General features: G+C 37.2%; 3 protein-coding genes across 7 annotated transcripts in view; 1 reads left to right on the top strand and 2 right to left on the bottom strand.

Annotated features, from left to right (window-relative positions):
• Positions 1 to 353: 353 nt before the first annotated feature.
• sertad3 (SERTA domain containing 3) lies at positions 354 to 6358 on the bottom strand. Of its 2 annotated transcripts, XM_058387110.1 has the most exons (3): positions 5995 to 6358; positions 4130 to 4194; positions 354 to 3113 (listed from the first exon to the last, which is right to left on the bottom strand). In XM_058387110.1, exon 3 carries the CDS (start codon positions 3103 to 3105, stop codon positions 2464 to 2466), a length of 642 nt encoding a protein of 213 aa, XP_058243093.1. In that variant the 5' UTR covers positions 3106 to 3113; positions 4130 to 4194; positions 5995 to 6358; the 3' UTR covers positions 354 to 2463. The 2 variants fall into 2 exon arrangements, with proteins under 2 accessions (XP_058243093.1, XP_058243092.1); XM_058387109.1 differs by lacking the exon at positions 4130 to 4194 and having other exon boundaries at positions 5995 to 6350.
• Positions 6359 to 6689: 331 nt separating this feature from the next.
• On the bottom strand, positions 6690 to 11514 carry blvrb (biliverdin reductase B). Its single transcript, XM_058387024.1, has 5 exons — positions 11289 to 11514; positions 9547 to 9708; positions 8833 to 8922; positions 8627 to 8758; positions 6690 to 7124 (listed from the first exon to the last, which is right to left on the bottom strand). The coding sequence occupies exons 1-5, from the start codon at positions 11371 to 11373 to the stop codon at positions 6970 to 6972; spliced, it is 624 nt and encodes a 207-aa protein (XP_058243007.1). The 5' UTR covers positions 11374 to 11514; the 3' UTR covers positions 6690 to 6969.
• Positions 11515 to 15835: 4321 nt separating this feature from the next.
• The window catches only part of LOC131352314 (spectrin beta chain, non-erythrocytic 4-like), a 62753-nt gene continuing 56973 nt past the window's right edge, over positions 15836 to 21615 (top strand). For 2 of the 4 annotated variants that reach the window (XR_009204493.1, XM_058388316.1), the window contains exon 1: positions 15836 to 16283. The gene's annotated coding sequence lies outside the window, so the exon portion shown is untranslated. The remainder of the gene's footprint in view (positions 16284 to 21615) is intronic. The other 2 variants (XM_058388315.1, XM_058388314.1) reach the window with 1 other exon arrangement.

The raw sequence follows: 21615 nt of genomic DNA, 5'->3' as shown, positions 1-21615 counted from the left end.
AATGCCTGCTTGTACTACTTTTACTACCAATACAATTCATTTTATCTAAGAAATGTGAGAATGGGAATGTGGTACTGGTGGAATAGGGGAGATTTGCTTTGAGCAGCAAGAGAGCAAAGGGAGACTTGACTGACTGAAAACACTTGAAAAGGACTAACATGCAAAAAAAAAAAAAAGGTGTAATGGTAAGGAAACTTTGAAAGACTCCAATTTACCTCACTTGTTCCTGAATCAGATTAGTCAAACCTTATCTGTTCAGGAAGAGGCAACAATTGTACTTATATAAGCAGAACGTTCTGGGTAACCAAAGAGAAAACACATCACTTGTTGAAACAATAACAAAACCAGAAAAATGAAACTCAGAATTTAATCATAAAATACATATTTTGCACCACTGAAGATCACTTTCAGATTATAAATATGCAAGTCATTCAGGGTGAATTTTCCCTTACAGTAATTAACAATCAATGCATTAACCCAACAATTATCTTGTAACAGTTCTGATTCTTGTCCATATGGATTTGTAGAAACACTAACCAAATAATTTCAGAAATTCAATACAATAATGCTAGATGACGAAGCCAAGTTATTATAAATACTAAGAAAAATACTTAACAAATAAACACATTTCAGGCACGCGGTTTGCACAATGCTAAACAAGAGACTATATTGTTCCATTAGCTTCATTAATCTCACAACTTCATTGCAAAACTATAGAAGCAAACTTCTAACATAAAACATGTCTGGGTTTGAAATACTAGGTACGTTTCATTTGACTTTAAAATCAGAATGAGTAAAAAGTCACACAGGGTATTTACAAGCATTATATTTTTCAACAGCTCTGAAAGTTGTAATCGTCTAATCAGCATTGTATGGCTTTCATTAGACATGTTTAATGTTCATTCACTAGGAACTGGGCTGTTATTAGTGAGAGGCACCTTTAACATGATTGTGGCATTGCGTTCATTCGTCAATCTTTACTCTGATCCTGATCCATGTTTTTGAGAGGTAGGAGGAAAATACCGAACCTGCAGGAAACCCTCACAGGCAAACATGCAAAACTGCACATACAGTAACACAAGCTCGGGGTTTAAGCTAGATGCTGCTCCAGCACGCCCCCCTGTGACATTACAAGGCACCCAACTCAGTCATGATACAGTACACTAGATCAAGTGTACAAGGTACTATTCTTCTTTATGAGTTTACTTGTATATAAAGTAAAGACCTGTACGAACCTGTCCAGCTAGCCATGTTGAACATGGAGCTACTATATACACAATACAGCTAGTGTACAACCCTGGGAGTGGAACAGGATTTTTTTTTTCCCCCAAATGTCAACCTCACACAGTTTTCATTAACCATTTTGTCAGGTTCATGAATGATCCTCAGTACACTAGGCATGAGGTTGTATAGTTATGGGTAAACCATAGATTAGATGCCAGGGCAGTACAAGGCACCATGCACACACTCATCCACACCTAGCGACAACTGAACATGGCCAACCTACCTGGATGAATGAGCAAACCCATGCAGACATGCAAAGAGCAAGCTCCAATTTCAGTCTTTATAATGCAATTTATTTCCATGATCAGTACTACTTTTTATATTAGATAATGCTTATATTATTGTATTTCTAAAGTCCTAAAAATAGATAGAGGCTAGTATTTAATCATAGGATCATCATCTCAGAGACGAAGAACTGGAAGTTAAATACATATAGGTGGAAACACTGGCTCCCTGTACATTCCAGGGAAAAATAAAAACTGAAAGATAATTAAAATATAGAAACATAAATGGTTCTTTGGCTGTTCGTTTGGAGGTCTCTTCTGGGAAAAGGTTCTCCGTAGAACCCTCAACTATACAAAGAACAATTTATTTGTTTAAATTAATTACATTTTAAACATTAAATATACTATATATTGAACGTAGTTGTCTTACTTCATTCCCTATGTAGCGCACACAAAGATGTGGCTCTCTGTTTGACACAAATATAAATTGGGGGTGCATCAAAGCTTGTACTAGCTATTACTCACCCTATGTAGTATACTTTTATATAAATTGCACATGTGAATTGCAAATAGTTTCCTATTTGACAAATGGCACACTAAATACAGTGAATGAGCCATGTCTCTTTCCACATGTAATAAACAATGAGGGCATTATTTACATCAAGTGTAAAATATTGTGTATTAGACTACTATAGGTAGCATTGCCTTCCTATTGAGCACAATGCACGAAACAGGACGTTTTAAGTATTCATACCTAATGTGGTAGAAATTTAGGAAGAAGAGAGCTGAATGGCAATTCGCTCCTTACCTACATATGATGTGGAAGGTATTATTTTTTTCTAATTTGTAAATTATGATTTTACAAATCGTGTACTCATAGAGCCACTATTTCAAACCTGTGTGGTATAAATATACAGTCAGTTGAATCCTGAATCTTTACTGCACCTGCAGTGCACTACATGGAGTGTAAAAACCCCATTTCAGTCCCTAAGCAGGGCACACAGGGTAAATATTTCAGAAACTCGTTGGCAGAAATGTCAAAGTTATGATCAGTCATCTCCCTGTCACATACAGAAGTATCAAAGTCCAATAACAAATCATCTAGCACACTGTCCTGCAGGTGATCAGATAAACTTTTGTTCAGACTCCTCTTGCAGGTCCTGTCCCCCGTAAGATTTTCCACTGAGGCCAACGGTGATCGCTGAGGTGCGGATGAACCTGAGCTGCCGTCAAGAGTTGTGTCCAGATTCTTTAAGATGGTGGTAATGGTGGTGGACAGAGACAGATCCTCCATGAAATCATCATCCGTATCTTCAAACCCAGGAGGTGTGCCAAGTTCCTGCCGAAAGCATGTTGCTGAATGATGTGTTTGAATTTTTTTCAAAGGGTTCTCAATTTCAGAAACGGCCTCCATGTGTGTTTTGGCCTGACGGAGTGTGTTAGTAATGAGGACAGAGCGTCGTAAGCTCGGCTCCACGAGGGCCTGATCGCGCTGGTACTTGTCTATGGAAATGTTCAGCACAGACTGCAGCTGATTCTCCCATCCCGGGTCTCTGGCGTGATCGTGGAGTTTACGCTTTAGCCCTCGTGCCACCATTGTACACTCTGTAAAGACAAAGCACAGAAGAATTGTGATTTTATAATTCATGTAAAAAAATTTATCTGCACATTTTATTCTACAAATATACAGTTGGACAGAAGCTTTCTCTCTTAAGGAACCAAAAGAAAAACACTTGTTTAAAAATGTAGATTATGGTGTGGTTGGGGACATAACATTATTTGGTGCTGGAATTTTTCAATGATCAACACTGCAAATTACAGGACACTTCATATGGACTGGGTTTACTTTATTTTATATTATTTTGGAAATGTCTTTGGTTCCCTGTTGAACATGAAACCAATCCAGACTGAAATTTGTGCTGCATATCCTGATTCATTTGCATATTGATTTTTTTTTTAAATAAATAAAGACCAACACACGAGTCTATCACAACACAGTAGGCACAACTCTAATGCTGGGTGTTCTTCCAGTTTCTGATGGAACTTCAGTAGCTTTACAAACCACATTGTTTATAATCAATTACAAAATAATACAAGTATATTTCATGGATATTTCCAACAGTATGTGCCAATAACTGCTGCTAAGGATGATTAAAAATGATTATTTAATCTAATCCTCTTACTTGCAGCAGCCTTCAATACAGTTAGAAGGGACTACAGAATAATTCGCTTCCCATTAACTCTGAGTAAATTTTGGTCCCTTAATCACACGACTGAACAATGAGAGAACTGACGATGTGAGAATAAACAAACAGACAGACAAAATCGTCACAAACAAACAGATGTGGAGCAGGCAGAATTCAAGAAATATATAAGTCTCATCATTAATATACTAATATAGTGTATTTGGTTATTGGAGGAAGATATTTATGTGGAGTGTTTGTGCCTGGGGAGAGCTGTGAAGGCAAAAGTATCCCTCTGCATTTGTATTCCCATGGAGAAAAACAAGCCAGCTGGATGGTAAGGGATGATGGTTAACAGTGGTTAACTTCAGATTAATAAATTGTGATTCATAATGGATTCAATCACAGTGTAAAGACTAATGGTGTATAATATCCTACCTGTTATGTACAATGAACAAGATCACAGATTTTCCCTCACTCAGCCATGTGTATCTGTATCACTGCTGTGAAGTACATACACATACTTTGTGTCAGAGAATCACTGCTACAGATTATGCTGGACCCTGGTCATGATGGCCTATCCCTCACAATTAGACCCAGCTTTCTGCTGGAACATGGCTGTTTTGGACTTTCACATGTATCACAACTATAGTTCAAAGTCTGGCATTTTAAAGAAATATTAAAGATTCAGTTCCAATTTCATTGACAGACTCCTACATGCTGACTGTCGTAAAGCAAATCCTATTTATTCATTTCATTTGTATAAAACAACATACAACAGGCTACATAGAAGATAAAGTTAATGAATATGTCTATAAAAACTATGGTCATATTTATGCCTCTCTTTATTCATAGCCTACAGTTGTTTTGGCAGCCAAGTGTGTTAAACTGCCTCCTCATTTATATAATGCTGAAAACCTGGGCATGTTTATAAAACACTTCATTATTTTGAGGAAAATATATTCATGGTTTCTTAAAGTTGACTATTAGAAGAAACAGTCTTTTTATTATTATCGCCACACATACAATGGATTTCTTTTTTTCACGTATCCCAGCTCAGGAAGTTGGGGTCATAGCACAGGGGCAGCTATGATACAACGCCCCTGGAGCAGAGGGGGTTAAGGGCCTTGCTCAATTGCCCAGCAGTGGCAGCTTGGAGGTGCCGGGGCTTGAACCCCCATCTTCTGATCAACAACCCAGAGCCTTAACCACTGGCATCAGTGTTATATGGCTAGATAAACACTATATGGCTAATGGTTTGTGGACACCTGACCATCACACCTCACAAAGTTTGAAATGCAATTGTAAAGGATAAGTTTGTATGCTGCAGAATCACAGTTTCCCCTTCACTGTAACTAAGAGGCCTAAACATCGTCCAACATGACAATGCCCCTGTACACAAAGCAAGCTCTATAAACACATGGTTTGTCAAATTTGAGTGACCTGCACAGAAATCTGACCTCAACCACACTGAACACTTCTGGGATGAACTGGAACATTGTCTGCACCCCAGGCCTCCTCACCCTCCTCCTGGGGCTGAATGGGGAAAAAAATACCCACAGCTATTCTCCAAAATATATTGGAAAGCTTTTCCAGAAGAGTGAAGGTTAATGTAAGAGCAAAGGTGCGACTACATTTGGAATGGTAATGAATGCACTTACTGTAGGCCAGGTGTCCACAAACTTTTGGCTATATATATTCTGTGTGCTTAGATTTCACAGATTAGGTTCTTGATTAGTACACATAAAAATAGTGCCACTTATCTACATTGATCATATCTACATTGTAATAGTTCACAAGTTTCATGCCCCTTCATGAACGAATACAAAATATTAATAACTTGTATACGAACTAGAGCTGGGAAATATGTTGAGATCACTTTGTAAAAATATCGTTATGGTATCCTTAAAAATACATTTCACATGCAAGTGAGATCGCCTGGAACTTGGCCTTTGTGAGCAAAAATAAACAGCATTTGAGACGCACAGGGACACAAAGTGTGTAATGCACAGACTGTACCCTTTGTAGGGCACCTAGGTAGGGAAAGAAGGGAATTGGGATACGGCCACTCACTAACCTAGCGAATCATGTCCAAAAATCCTGTAAAATCATACGCGTTTAAAAATAATCTGTTCTTATTAGCTGCAGAAGCACAGGAAACACTTCAACGTTACAAAGGCGCTTTGGAATAAAAAGGTCATAGCGTTAACTTAGAATTAGCTAACTGTTACCGTAACGTTGCTTAAGTTAGCTTCGGTAAGTAAGCTTAGTTTGAAAAGAAATCGTTATTTAAATTCACTTACCTCAGTATCGCGCGTGTTCTACCACGATGATTTAATCAGACAAATCTCAAATTCCACTTTTGTTTAAGAGAGCGACTGTGAGAAACTTTACGAGTTTGTTGTTTTCTGCACTCGCATTCCGACAAATCCCGCCGCGCTTCGTTACGATAGGCTAGTAAAGTTCCGCCTCTCATGTTACGATTGGTTGTCACGTTATAATCAGCAGGAGTTCCTCGATGGTACAGCCAATCAAATAGCAGGAGGCGGGGTTTGTCAGAATACAGGTGGAACCAAAAAAAAAATGAAGTGTTCACTGGAATTTTTGTCTTTCCCGCTTGTCACTACTCGACCCGCACCGGAAACACGATTTGTACTGCGCATGCGCGGAAACTCAGGTTTCGTTCCGCGCATGCGCGGAATTGCTGCCAACATCACATTAGAACATTATTATTGGTATTATAACGACAGAATTATTAAATATAATATTAAATAATAGTATAAATTAACTGCCGCGAATCGTTTCGTCATACTAAAGACAAGAAGTAGACGCACAAATCGTGTTTCCGGTACGGATCGAGTAGTGACACCGCTTTTGCGAGGAGCCTCTCGCAGGTGGTTCTGGGTAATGTAGTCTTTATGTAATATTTGTTTGGCCGATTTAAACGCCAGAAGTTTCCAAAAACAAATAGACATGAAAAATGTTTATTAGATTCATATTTCACAAAAGTTTTTTTTTATTTCAAAATTGAATTTTAATTTTTTCAAAATAAAAGATAATATTGTACATCTAAAAAGCTGAACAAACTGACACTGTAAAATAGGTTGTAATCACAATGAGGTTAATATATTGCATTATTATCATCTGTGTAATCTTAATGATTTTGATTATGTTATAAAGCTCTATTGTGTTAACAAGGCATGTTAAATCTTCTGTGTATAAATGTTATCAGTTTTAAAGAAAATGATAAAATGTGGTCGTGTTGTATAGTGGAGAGTTTAACTGTATTCTCCCCACAAGCCCACTGTCTTCCTGTCCCACTCTGAGGTGGACAGACACTTGACGAAGAAGTGACCCAGATCATGTTTGGAGATGACTCTTCCTCGCTGCATGTCCATAGACACCATGTACTTTTCAGTCAGGGGATGGTTATCTGGAGAAGGAGAAGTTCATGAGCAGCTGTGTGTGTATAAAACATGGTTAAAAATGATATAACTCAAATGTTAGGGCTGTCAAACATTTTTGTTAAACATTTTTCTGTGAGAGGTCACATCATTTCTCCTTTCTCAGGTCGGTCTGTACTAGAAAATTTCATGGACCGGAGTGACTAGTAGTATTATTGTGGAGATTTTATTATTAGATTTTAAATGTATTTATTATGCCTCCTAATGCTAGAATAGTTTATTATTATTTTGCTATGCACCGTACAGACAAGTGAGCATTACTTTTCAAGAGATATATAGCCTGTTAAAAGCATTATTACTATCATAATGACATTTTTTCATATTCAGTCCTATTGAAATCTCCTGTTCGTCCGTGATGGTACGTTATGTTTAATATACCATTTTGGTGGTAGGTGAATTTAACAAATAATTAGGCTTTGTTAATAACTAAGGGAAAGTTTAGTTTGAAAGCCAACCCTTATTAACAAATACAGACATTATATCAGATATATAAGTAACACATATATTTTAATATAAAATTTTCAAAATATGTCTCGTAGCTTGGGGACGCCTGATCTAACCTAGTGCTGGTAATTTCGATTCATCCCAGTGACTCGAATCTTTTGATTCCATTCACCAGAACGATCCGTTTACTGAATCTGATTCTGAATCGTTTAGTAATCGTTTAGTAATCCTTACCATAAGTTACACCATTACTCCTGTAGGTGGCGCCAGAGAGCTTTTTTTGTTTTTAATTATTTCATTTTAATTTATTATTATTTTGGTTAAAGATAAGTCTTTGTTATATATATATATATATATGATGTTACATATATATTTATATATATATAAAACGATATGCTCCTTCACAGCCCACACTACTTTTAAAATGGGATTATGCTTCATTCACTGACAAAAAACTTCTCCAAAATGCTCCATTATTTTCACAGCATGGCTCCCATCCCCCTTCTCTAATTCATCAAGTAAATCTCACATTCGTAATGAATGAATGACATGTCTTGTTTGTTCGTTTCATTCATGACTGACAAGTTCAATCATATCATTTATAAACTAGATCCTACAGTTCATACTGAACCAGATGTACCAGTTTGAACAGAATCAGTACTACTCTCGTAAAGACTCAACACCAAGTCTCGGTCAATAAGGGCCATTTTCTTTCATTAGGTGCAACCAATAACATGCTCCTTCACAGCCTGCACTCTACTGCAGTGTTCAGTAAAAGCAGGAAAAAGCTGCCAAAGATATAACCTGTTTAACACAGGTGGGAAAAACGATTCGTCCATGAACAAAACACCATTACAGACCATAAATTGTGTAAATATTTCCATCTCTCCAATAGAGATACAGTGATCTCTACTACAGACATTTTTTCCCTTGAAGTTGTCACCTGTCAGTGTAATGATTGCCAAGACCGTCAGGTTTAATTCGACAAGTGTTATATAATGTCATGGACTTTGGTAGTGTCCATTACCTGCGATGTGTGGCGGCATCACCGCTACATAATCCAGTCCAGACTCCTTCAGCAACATGTACATGCGGTCATGGTCTTCAGTGACAGGAATCATGCGAGAAGGAACCTTTGCTCGGTCCCACAGCAAAAACACTTTGGAGAAAGAAGGTATAATTATTCAACAATTGATATTAAATAATGATTTTCAAACACATAAAGAGTCATACCGGACATGCAGGCGATCACTTTACAGATGCCACGGGATTTCATGGCTTCCAGGATGTTGCGTGTGCCCTCAGACATCACAGTAGTAGGACCTACAGATTAAAAATGTTCATATACAAATAACTGTCTACTGTTTAAAATATCACATCTTACTAGAATTATAGCATAGTATAATTATTTACAGTGTACAGTGATTGTGTCAGTCATGGTGAACAGAATCATGGGCAGACTACAGGCCACAGAAGTTGTGTCTTTGAGTCCATAACTGGAAAGTGGGAATGTCTGAGTTAATATATGGAAATTTTCAACTAGAAATGAGGAACTAGAAAGAAGGCATTGACAGCTACCGGCCACTTTGATAGGAACAGGAATTTGAAATGTTTATAAATGCCATTTCTTTAATGCCACATTGCTAACTAATATGAATCTTGAGAGTTGGGCTCCTAACTTAGAAACATGTACAGAAACAGACGGGTATAACTTTGGTAATGTATAAACTTAAAGACACAAAGTCCATGCTCATTCAAAATGAGCCAAAAGAACACATGGTGAGCGATGATTAATAAATTATTTAATACTATTGCAATAATACTATTATGTTTTATTCTGTCTGTTCTAATGCTTTTTGCAAATAGTAGACATGCACAACTGCCCACTTGAGAATAAAACTATTTTCATTTAATTCACTAAAAATGTGTTTTGCTACACTAACTCACTAAGGTCATTCCTTGTGCCCAGGATGATGATGACAGCGTCCTGGCCCTCCAAAGTCTTCTTCACATCCTCTTTGTTCAGGACGTCTCCCACCACAATTCGAGAGGCTTTATGGTCAGCAGGCAGCCTGGACGGATCCCTCACCAACACGGTCACGTTATAGCCTAGGACAAAAATATTCAGACAGATATTAAATAGCTGCTACATAAACCCAAGTGTGTCACTTTAGCATCAATCTGAGTAAAAATGGGGTATTTTACATTACATTTATGGCAGATGCCCTTATCAAGAGTGACCAACAGCAGCTTTACTGGGATTCAGACTTACAACCTTCCGATCAGTAATCCAACATCTTCACCACTAAGCTACCACATCCCCAACATTTTGAACACCATGAAGGGTTTAGAAAATGCAGCGGCTGATGGGTCTTAAATAAAGTCTTTCATGAATATATATTATTATGTGTTTATTAGAGCTGGGCAATAAGTGGAAGTACAATAATGTAATTTCTTTTTGTTTTATGTTATTTCTAGGAAATAGTTCTATATAATTGTTAATGTACTTGTACACAGTGAAACTTATATAGTCTTATATATATAGTTTCGCTGCAGCTGCATTGAGGTGCATTACAAACAGAGGTCAGATTTACCACATTGTTGACCAGGTTAAAGTCCTTATAGCTTACCAAAGGAGAATGAATGAAATACATTCATTGGATTATATTTAAATTGCTCTTTAGACAAAACATTTAAAATATCTCTAAATAAATAAATAAATAAATAAGAATAATACTGATGCCCACCAGTAGATATTGTGGTAGATGTGGCCCACCCTCTCTGGAGTGGACGGATAAAAAAATAATAATCTGGTTGGTCTGTCTTATCACTGTGGCCTGCTGTGCACCATGACTCAACAAAAACGTGTCTCAAGAACTTCTGCATGAAAGCTGTGTCACGATCAGACTAAACGATGACAGTGAGAAAGAAATGAGGAAATGATTCTGAATGCTCAGCATCTCAATCCAAAATCCCCATTACTAAATTTACTATAGAAAATTTGCAGTGTTCACTGGAAAGTTTAAAAAAACAAAAAAAACACTGCATTTGTTGATGTGTATCTGCAGATTTTGCTGCATACACTGTAAAACACTATTCTGTTGGTTGTACTATTCATAAGTCATATATGTGACTTTGGGAATGTAAATGACCAAACTTTAAATTCAAGATGCACAAAATGCACTTATCGTGCTTGGGGACGGTCCTACCAGCATTTATTTGTATGTAATCAGATGTGAGTGGGTATATAAGACATGGCCATAATATAACGTCTGTATTTTAGTGTGTGTGTGTGGGGGGGGTGTTTGGGTTGTAACAGAAAATATATACAGAAGAATCTGTGTAACAGAATATATATACAGAAGAAGCAACAATAAATAGCTAAATTTCTCCTCGTGCATTTCCAACAGAGAATATTATCCAAGTCTAGTTTAATGCAAAAACTGCACTATTTCAGTGTGGTTGCATTTTAATTAACCCGTTTAAAGGGATAAATGAGCAGACTTAAGTATCGGCTAAATCATTTAATTTTACCGTCAACACGGTCAACACGGTCTTACTCTCAAGTCATCTATGACCTATGATAAAATCTTTACAAAGAACATCATACCTGTGCCTCCCTCATGGATTTAGAGTGCTGCAGCTGTTTTTAAGGTGTTGTTGTTAATATTACATAAAATGGCTCTCACCTGCAGCCGCTGCAATAGGTAACGTCGCCAAGCCCGTCATTCCCGTCGAGCCAAAGATCGCCACGTTTTTTATTAAATCAGACATTTTACTGTTACTGCAGGTTGTTTCCCACTTCAATCCAACAGGACAGAGCTGTTATGGTCTTTACAGAAGCGCCTCGTTTATCGCTAATACAGCTCTCCAGTCCAACTCGTTTCACCTTGGTCACATGAGAACAGCTGTACACAAGGGGGCGGGGGGCGGGTGACGTCATCGCGGGAGGCGGGAGTTTATTTCTACTGTTACGTGATTGCTGATATAACTGCAGGAAAGAGGAGGAGGATAAATATTTTATAATAAATTTAATCTTTATAATTGCTGTTTTTCATTCATAAATGTAAATTTAATAATAGTATACCCCTCTTTCTTGTTTTCAAAAATGAAATAATGAGACACTAAGAGCATCTCATTGTTTTCAAAAAATTCCAAAGCTATTAGAATTTTGCATTTTTTGAGTCAGTATGGGAAAAAATTTTATGCTCCTTTACAGCTTTTTTTCCTCTTCTCTTTTCCCTTGAGTGTGTGTGTGTGTGTGTGTGTGTTTTTTTTTTTGTTTGTTTGTTTTGTTTTTTTAGGGGGGGATTAGTGATTGCTGATATAATATTGAGACTGCAGAAAGCTCTCACTCGAGCTTTTTATTAATCCACATGGAGTGTTTGATTATACTATTTATCACTGCGCATTATACACATGGTTTGGTTTTTGTTGTCTGTACCAATTCTGGAACAAAATAATTATTTTTGTCCTATTTAAACAGGAAAAAAAGGATAAAAGAATATTATAACATTACCCCAAATCCCTAATTTCCCTTGTATGGCTCATTGTATGACTTGGGCCACTACAATCTCACCACAATTTTAAATAAATATTTGTAAGTTTTCTACTGAATTTAGATCCAGTGATTGGGAAGCCCACTGAAGAACACACAGGATACCGATTTGAGACGACTTTTGCTTCGTGACATGGTGCATTATCATGCTGAAAATAGCCAATAGAAAAGGGGTAAATTGCGACCATGTAGGATACACATGGTCAACCACAATACACAAATACACTGATCAGGCATAACATTATGAGCAGTGACAGGTGAAGTGAATAACTGATTATCTCCTCATCATGGCACCTGAAAGTGGGTGGAATATATTAGGCAACAAGTGAACATTTTGTCCTGTAAACATTCAAACCTTACGCTTGCCCATTTTTCAGCAAGCATAAGGATTTGAGCGAGTTTGACAAGGGCCAAATTGTGATGGCTAGACGACTGGATCAGAGCATCTCCAATACTGCAGCTCTTGTGGGTTGTTCCAGGTCTGCAGTGGTCAGTATCTAACAAAAGTTGTCCAAGGAAGGAACAGGGTCATGGGAGACCAAGGCTCACTGATGCACGTGGGGAGTGAAGGCTGGCCGGTGTGATCCGATCCAACAGACGAGCTACTGTTGCTCATATTGCTGAAGAAGTTAATGCTGGTTCTGATAGAAAGGTGTCAGAATACACAGTGCATGACGGATCAGGGCTGTTTTGGCAGCAAAAGGGGGACCAACACAATATTAGGCAGGTGGTCATAATGTTATGCCTGATTGGTGTAGGCTGTGGCATTGAAGAGATGATTGATTGGTATTAACGGGCCTATACTGAGCCAGGGTCGAAACAACCAAGGTCACATTTTCCGCCATTCTGATGGTTGATGTGAACATTAACCCAAAGCTGGTGGTGCGTATCTCTGCAAATCCATACTAACAAATGGGAAAAAATTATAACATGTATTTACAAATGGTGTAGTGGACCAAATCAACTCCCTTTTACAGTTACTACTAAACAGAGATGGACAGTAACGAAGTACATTTACTTAAGTACACTTTTTGAGTATCTGTACTTTACTTAAGTATTGTTTTTTCTGGAAACTTGTTAAAAAACTTCACTACATTTGAAAGATAAATATTGTACTTTTTGCTCCACTACATTGTTGTCAAGGTCATTGAGTAGAAAGTAGTTACGTTAATCAGAGGACGATTTCTTTTACTCTTGTAGCGTCACGTGTCGTTTAGTTCAGTGGTTTTCCGTTATTTTTTGAACTCTGATCAATTGGTGGCAAAATGGATGAAGACAGATAATCGGCGCAGTGTGTGTATCCATGGCCATACTTTGACAGTATGTTCCAGTTTTTAGAAAAGAGTAAAGATTCTTTTCGTTTTAAATGTTTGCTTTGTTTACCGAAAACAAACCACATTCGCAGGCTACAAAAACTCTCCATCCAACCTGCGGAAGCATATTGAGGTATGTATACTTTTCATTTCTGGTAAAAGCTTGAAATGGATATTGCCTGTGCCATGAAATATGTATGGTAACTTACTCCTCATACACTTCCGATGAAGAGGATTTCTTCTCTAATATCATGCATGTGTGCACACAGGAGACATCCAAACAACTGGATGCATACCTAACATGTACAGCTGAAGGTATAACTATGCTGACATCTTATCCAGCCTTTTCCAACCTGTCACTTAAGCTGAACTCAGCAGCCTGTGAGAGGCTTTTTAGTGCAGCTGGATTGATCTTCAGCCCAAGAAGGGGAGCAATTAATTCACATAACTTTGAGAGACCAGCTTCTACTTGAGATGAACAAGGACCTTTAAAAGTTTGACTATTTGACCATAGTACGATTTCTCTCTACTAGTGATCTGTGAGACATAGTATCATTGTCACAACTAATGTTTGAAATTTTTGTTTTAACGGCAAATAAATCTTTCTGTTTTGCTCTTTGTTAAAGCAGTGTTGCTGTTGGGCAGTTATGTAGCTGGGTTCTAAAGCAGGTTGGATTTTTTTTCTGATCAGTCTGCATTTACAGACCACTTGATCCAAATGTGCACGAATGGATACACATAGATGTGTACTTCTTTGCTGGGGGTGGTAGGAGTGTTAAATAAATGATTATACCTGTCTTTTTTTGTCAATTCATTTGTTTAATTTCTACAGCTTTTGTAACAATCTAAAAGCTCTTAATTCCACAGATACTACAAACTGGTCAGTATATTCACTAGGCTGCTACAAAAGGTACTGTAAATATTGCATACAACAATGCAACAATAATAAAACAATGCGTTGACATTTACTTTGATACTTAAGTACTTTTAAAAACAAGTACTTCTGTATTTTTTTACTTATTACTTAAGTAAAAATCTGTCTTTACAACTTTGATTTTTAATGGAGTAATGTTTGACCAGTAGTATCTGTACTTTGTCCACCTCTGCTACAAAAGCAAAAACAAAACAGAAAAAAGACTCCCTCTACTGGGGGAAAGTCGTAACTGCAGTCATTTCAGCTGGAAAGATAAGCCTGAGAATAAAATAATATTAAACCTCAATCCCGTATCATACTAAAACACCAAACTTTATTCAAAGTAATTAACTGTTCTTAAGCGTTGAAATATAAATTATTATAATTCTACTGTACTGTACAGCGTGTCGACATTAACGTGGGCACCCCTGTGTGGAAGTCGCCCCCCATCAAGAGGGCGGGGCCAAACATACGTCACTCCAACGCAGGCTAAAATACTGGGACGTGTAGTTTCGAGCACGTTGTTAAAGTAAAAGTAGCTGAAACTGTTGAGAAAACCCCACTGCAACGCACCATAACGCAAGTCATAACACGAAAATAAATCCAATTCCGTAATCCAACACCGTAAACAATTAAAACGCAGACGAAATAAATGAATAAAGAACTCACTTCCGGTACTCCTGTGACGTAACCTACGGTGAGAGGAAAGGTTCAAAAATGAAGGCGACAAAAATTCATAAGGGCCAGTGTAAATTTGGATCTTTATTGAAGTGAATAGATAATAACTGTTCCCAGTGAATACGTCAAACCTACTGTATTTAAGATATATGCTCAAAAAACACATATTTACTGAGATATTTCAATGCTTTCATATATTCCTAATTTAATTTACATTTTTATAACCTGCCCATGTCCAGCTATGTTAAAGGTCAATATTGTATAATAATTATTCTATAACGAAGGTATGTGTATAGTTAAGACAGGAGCTGTCTTTTACGATAGAAACATTTTACGGGGCATTTTGTATAGCTAATTTACACTGAGATCAAATTACTGTTGATTTACCATCGAATGAACAGAGAAATTTGTAAAATAGAAGAAGGCCTTCATTTTTATTTGTGAAACTCAGAAACCAAGGTAGCTTAAAATATAAAGTTGCACAAGATAAAACACTAAATGCGAACTAAACTTGAAATAAATAGCTGTTTATTCCCAAATACTGAATTGTCTATCAAACTGCACCAGTCTCTCTCTCTCTCTCTCTCTCTCTCTCTCTCTCTCTCTCTCTCTCTCTCTCTCTCTCTCTCTCTCTCTCTCCAGGTCTTCTCCAGGTTTCCTCAGCAGTTGGAGAAGCCCTCTATTGCAGCGTTCTACATGGATCAATTAATAGACCAGCGCAAGAACCATTAAGTCCTCTAGACAAAACTATGCATTGTTTAAAAGAATGGGATGTGACCCGAGCTCATGCAGCATTGAAGACCGGGAGTGATGTCGCGCGTGTGCGTGCACGCGCGCGCCGGTAAAGCGCGCAGTGGGGAGGCGGGATTGTGAAGCGGGGAGTCGGTAGCTACTATTCGATACAACACTACAGTGCGGGATAACTGGATATCCGACTACACCGGCTTCTATCCGACTGTGCAGTTTGACCGCGCGCGCACACACACATATACACACACACACACGCAAGCGCGCGCACATACTCATACACGCACGTTTTATGTTACCGCACCTCTTCACCCCGCTCTTCACGCGCACGGTCGCTCCATCCTACTCTCGCCGGTGGGCTTTTTTCTTTCTTGCACTGCAACGATGCGGAGCGCAGCGGCTCCGTTCCAGCATCACTGACCGCATCAGGTTTTCTTAAAGCTCAAGACAGGCGTCCTCAGGGCTGGGGCTGCAGGTAGGACCCTTGCAAGCTGCAAGATCTGTGTGCTTGGCTGCTGGTGTGTGTGTGTGTGTGTGTGTGTATGTATGCCTGCTCATCCATCTATAGGTCGTTGTTACATTGAGGCTGCTGCAGTCATGCCTGGGCCCGCTTCTGCTGTCCATGTCTCCCCCAGGATGCTAATGTTGATCAGTGTTGCAGGAATCCACGGCATCTTTCAGTATGTCATACTGAGCATTTGTGTGAAGCTGATTTAAATACTAAAAGGTCAGATTATAAATCTGTTCATTCATAGGCTCAATATAGTATGTTTCAATAAGGTTGCTGGTTTTTTTTTTTAAATAGCTTTGACACATCCTAAAGGCTTGAAGGATGCTGGTGCTGGCTGTATGAAAAGGGACAAAATGACAGTCAAGCTGCATCTTTTTGGTTCTCATGGTTCTCTCTTTGAAATACAGGTCTACTGTCCAGATTACCCATATGATAGCTATATGTTCTGATATAAATCTCAAATGCATTAGAACATCACATATGAGGCTCCATTTTGGCCTATGTTTGATACACACACATTAGAATTCACCAATCTGGTGTGACTGAGTAGTCATTCATATTCATTCATGTGCTTGTGTAAACCCAATATATAGCCACAAAAACAGAGCTGTGTGCTAAATGCTAACACACTTTATAGTTATGTGTTTACTATTCAAACCTGAACAGCGTTGGGTGTGTCTATTGCAGTAAAACTTATCATTGTGAAGTGTAGCATTACTGAAATTGGCAACCTCAGATGATGTTTAATAATAATGATGATAATAATAATAATAAGAAGAAGAAGAAGAAGAGGAAGAAAAAATCTCGAGAAAGGTCAAGGGAGGGAGACTTGAAGGGAAAATCACTTGTGTCATTTTAATGCAGAGTAAAAAAAACTAGGTCGACATGTATGCTGGGCAAGACACACTCACACACACACACTGTACTCAAAAAAACTGCAGTGTTTCCATATCGATTAAAGCACATTTCAAGTGCAGAAGGGGACACCTGCAAATATGGCATACTGGAACAGCAATCTACTTAGCATCAGTTTAGAAGTGGATTTATAATTCTTTAAGTTACTGCAGGTTGATATTACACACATTACTGCAGGCTATTGTACACAAGATACTATATAATAATAATAATAATAATAATAATAATAATAATAATAATTTCTGATTCAAAACAGCATGCCATATCACATAAAAGTAATTTCCAAATTAAATCAATGAGCCAAAATTTGCTTAGTGCATTTGTTTTTGCACTTAACTGCAAGGCTAATGTAGTTAACCTTTAAGGAGTCCTAATAGATCATACAAGTCATACAACTGCAAAACAAGTGCATATATTTAAAGAATATGACAATCAAATCATACAATTATTTCATCACCCTCATATGCAATAGTAATAAGCTGTACATGCTAAAGAGTGATTTGAGGCTCAAGATGGCCACAATTACAGCTTGTTAGCTGCCGTACTTTGGTCCAATTTTATAGACAGCAGTGTGTCATAGAGTGCAAGAAACCACATAAGCAAGACTGTGAGATTGAACGAACAGCTTAACGCAGCATTTTGAAGCGAGCGAGTGATGATAGATATGCAAAATTGATGGTCGTAATATTCTGTTACTTGCCGGAATGTAGCTTTAGTGCACAACTAAGGATGGCAAACTTCAGACAATTAACATGTCTTGGTAAATTACATTAACTATATTTAACAGCATTCTGTTTTTGGACAAACTCAACCAGTAACACACCAATAAACAAAAAGCACACTTTATAGTAAAAGACGAGGTATGTCACAGAAGAGTTAAGATATATGACAACACAGTAAAATGGAAAAAGAATGCAGTAAACACTAGATACAACCATTATGCTTACTAGGCATTATGAAGACAGATAATACAAATTGAAAACAGGGAAGAGGAGAGAAATTACATCTTGAGACATTTCTGGCATTTCACTTCCTGTATGAGTATCTGGAGGATTTGATGATGGCAGTCTGATCAACAAAATGGAAGTAACTGAGACAAAGGTAATGAAATACCTTAAGAAAGAAAAAAAATACAATACATTACTAGATCATGATAGGGAAAACATATAGGTAATTATTTTTTGTCACTATTGTTGTTTTGCATGTTTTTCTTGCAGATTAATTGAACGTTTATTGATTTCTGCATACAGTGTGTATGAATTTAATTGCATGCCTGGAAGTTTTTTTTACTTCTTAGGTATACTGACTACAATGTTAAAATACAACCTAAAAATAATCACAAGGGTTCCTTTAAAATTGGGAAAGAGTTTTAGAGATATAAATATATATAGATATAGATATAGATATATATATATATATATATATATATATATATATATATATATATATTTAGAGAGAGAGAGAGAGAGAGAAATGCGAGAGAGAGAGAGAGAGAGAGAGAGAGAGAGAGAGAGAGAAATGCGTCCTCAGCTGTCTGACCTGAGGAAGTGACAGTCTTTGTGTTTCCTCAATATTTCATAAATTCATAGATTTAATATGACATGCTTTCCTATGGAAATACTGATTAGCTAGGCTAAAACAATACAATGCACACAACAAAATAATAATAACAATATAAGATGATAAATATATTTATTTAAAAATATTTTTTGTATATTTTATATATGATTGCCACATGCTAAGAGACAGTAAATGATGAATATCCTTTAGCCTGTGGTGGCTAAGAAATTGTTACATGAATATGACATATTTTTTGGTATGATATACACACACAGGAAAATTGTTAAAAAAATTCCCCATGCATTATACATGACATATGTGGCTTCTACACATTCGCTGTGGTTCTTTTAAAGTGTGTAAGTGTGAAAACTGTCAGTAGTGTAGTGGGGTGAGAAAGATGTTGTCATCATCCATTTTAATACTGAGTTTTGATTAGTCTGGCTCCTCTCAGCTATTTGTGTGTGTGTGTGTGTGTGTGTCTGAAAAACAGTGTGTTGGTTCCATAAGTGTGAGGGCCTGAAGCTATTAGCATAACACACCAGGTTAAAATCTCATATATCATAAAGATGAATTTCACTCATTAATATTTTTGCCATCACAAATTAGATAATTAAATTATTACTGTTTATTGTATTACCTTATAATCTATTTAATATCCTCTTGACGTTCAAGCAGTGAGCTTGACGTTTGAACTGTTGTTTGTCAGTACTATTTTAAGGTATTGCTGTTATTTATTTATTTAAAATTTCCCTGTCTATAAAGGGAAATGGCAACTTTCATGAAACCACCCATGTAGCTGTTAACCCAGTGGAGTAAGTTCCAGTTGTGGAGCATAACCGCACATTTTTACCTCAAATAAGAATCCTGATTCATGGCATTTTTTGCTAAATTTTGTGTGTCAGAAGAGTGAACACATGAGTGTCTGTAGGGATTTGTCCATCCAGGAGCTGAATTTGGCTAAAGAAATTGGATAAAAACACACAGCGCTGTAGTTTGCTTCTCTATTGGATTTGCTGCATTATATGATATTTTAACATATTTGGATGAGTATTAAAGACACTGATAAATAATGATTTCAAGACTCTCGTGGTTTGTCCTTCAGCTGAATACTTCAGTTTTGGGGAGGGTGTCATCACTGTTTTATTTTCCTGTGTCTAGAACCTGGAGTGCTAAGTAGCTCAGCCTAAAATATATTATATTGCTACATTTATTTTTTTAAGACCTTTCATTACAACATGGTGTAAGGGTTTTACCTGCTGTGATTTAGGTAAGGTGAACTATTCAAAAATCTTGAAATCTTGGTTTAGGTTTAGGAGCTTGTTTGGGCTTGTTTGCTCTGAATCCCATATATACACACTGATGGTAATTCTACACATCATAACACATAGTTTGCACTGTTCTGCCTATCACTATTGCCACCATCAAATCATAATCAAACATAATATTGCATGGTCAGGGCAGCCAACAATTTTCCCTGTGCCAGCTTCACACCAGGTCTATCAAATTTGTTGCAGGCTATGACCAATAAATATTGTTATAATAATGGCATTTTGTAATAAAATGTATAGCTGTATTATAGAAAATAATGTGTAAGTAAACTGACAATTAGTAAAACAAAAATCAGTTTCAGAAAGCGGCCTTTCTCAGCTTAAGTTGTAATAGAGAATTTGTAACATCCAATACAACATGTACATGCTTGCCAAGATTATGGAACAAAGCATAAAAGCTTTTGTCGTACATCAGCCAATCAATCTTGTTCTTCCTCTCATCTGTGAGGTATCATGAATTGGTATGGTGCTATCTGCTACGGTGATTTTCACTGTAATTAGATTTATAGGTATTCCTTCCTCCGAAGTTAAAAAGAGTCTTCTCTTTTTTCTGTTTAGGTGAGTGTGATTTTCTTCTTAGATTACAAGCATTATTTGTTCAATAGTAGTCATCTCTGTGGTTCCCTTTAGCTTTACCCAAGTGGGTTTACCCTTGTGTGATACTGTCTGATAGTCCATGTGGGTAGTCATGCTACAGGATTTGTATTCATTTTGTCAGTGTCTAGTGAAAACAATGGTGGATACAAGCTATGTGTTCATTTCCTTAGTATTGACCATCTCAAAAAAGCTGTGTGACTTGGACATTGCTTCACCATGTGCTTTGATAACAGACTTGGATCCACGCTCTGAGCTGAATCTGGCCCATTCAGTGTAAACAGCTTGCTGGTCATAAATGCTCAAGTCCACCAATGACTGACAAGAAAAGCAAGAAGCTCAGAAAGTAGTCTGAGTTGCACTCTAGGTTAGTGCTGTTTAACTTAATCTGAATGGGCCTCGTCAGCATATTTGTGAGTCTTTGAAAAGCTATAAACAAATGCTATACAAATTATTTTGATAAATAAATAAATATATATATATATATATCTGCTGTTGCATAGACTAGTCCATTGAACTGATACATTCACTAGTCACTGCTGTGGGGAACACCAGTCAGTCTGTAGTTAATGACTAAATCACACTAAACTAAACACAACATGTGTCTTTTGCATCAGACACAGCAGAATGTATTCATTTCTCACCAGTGTGTCAGCTCTGTGAGATGTGAGTGCTATACAGTAGTGCATGTTAATAGTGGGAGGTAGCTATGCCATGGGCCTTGTCTGAATTATAGATAGTACAAAAATATTAAGAAGTACTATACTACTGGCCATTTTAATATTATTTTTTGGAGGTTCCCATGGGCTGAATGACACAAGGTAGCAGTCCAGCTTAATGCAGTCTCTAGATGGATGAATGAATTTAGCAGAATGCATGGCTCCACAGAAATCAATGAT

This window comes from Hemibagrus wyckioides, linkage group LG04 (assembly GCF_019097595.1).
Source record: "Hemibagrus wyckioides isolate EC202008001 linkage group LG04, SWU_Hwy_1.0, whole genome shotgun sequence".
In the NCBI taxonomy this organism is placed as follows: domain Eukaryota; kingdom Metazoa; phylum Chordata; class Actinopteri; order Siluriformes; family Bagridae; genus Hemibagrus; species Hemibagrus wyckioides.
This window is presented reverse-complemented; position numbering and strand designations above follow the sequence as displayed.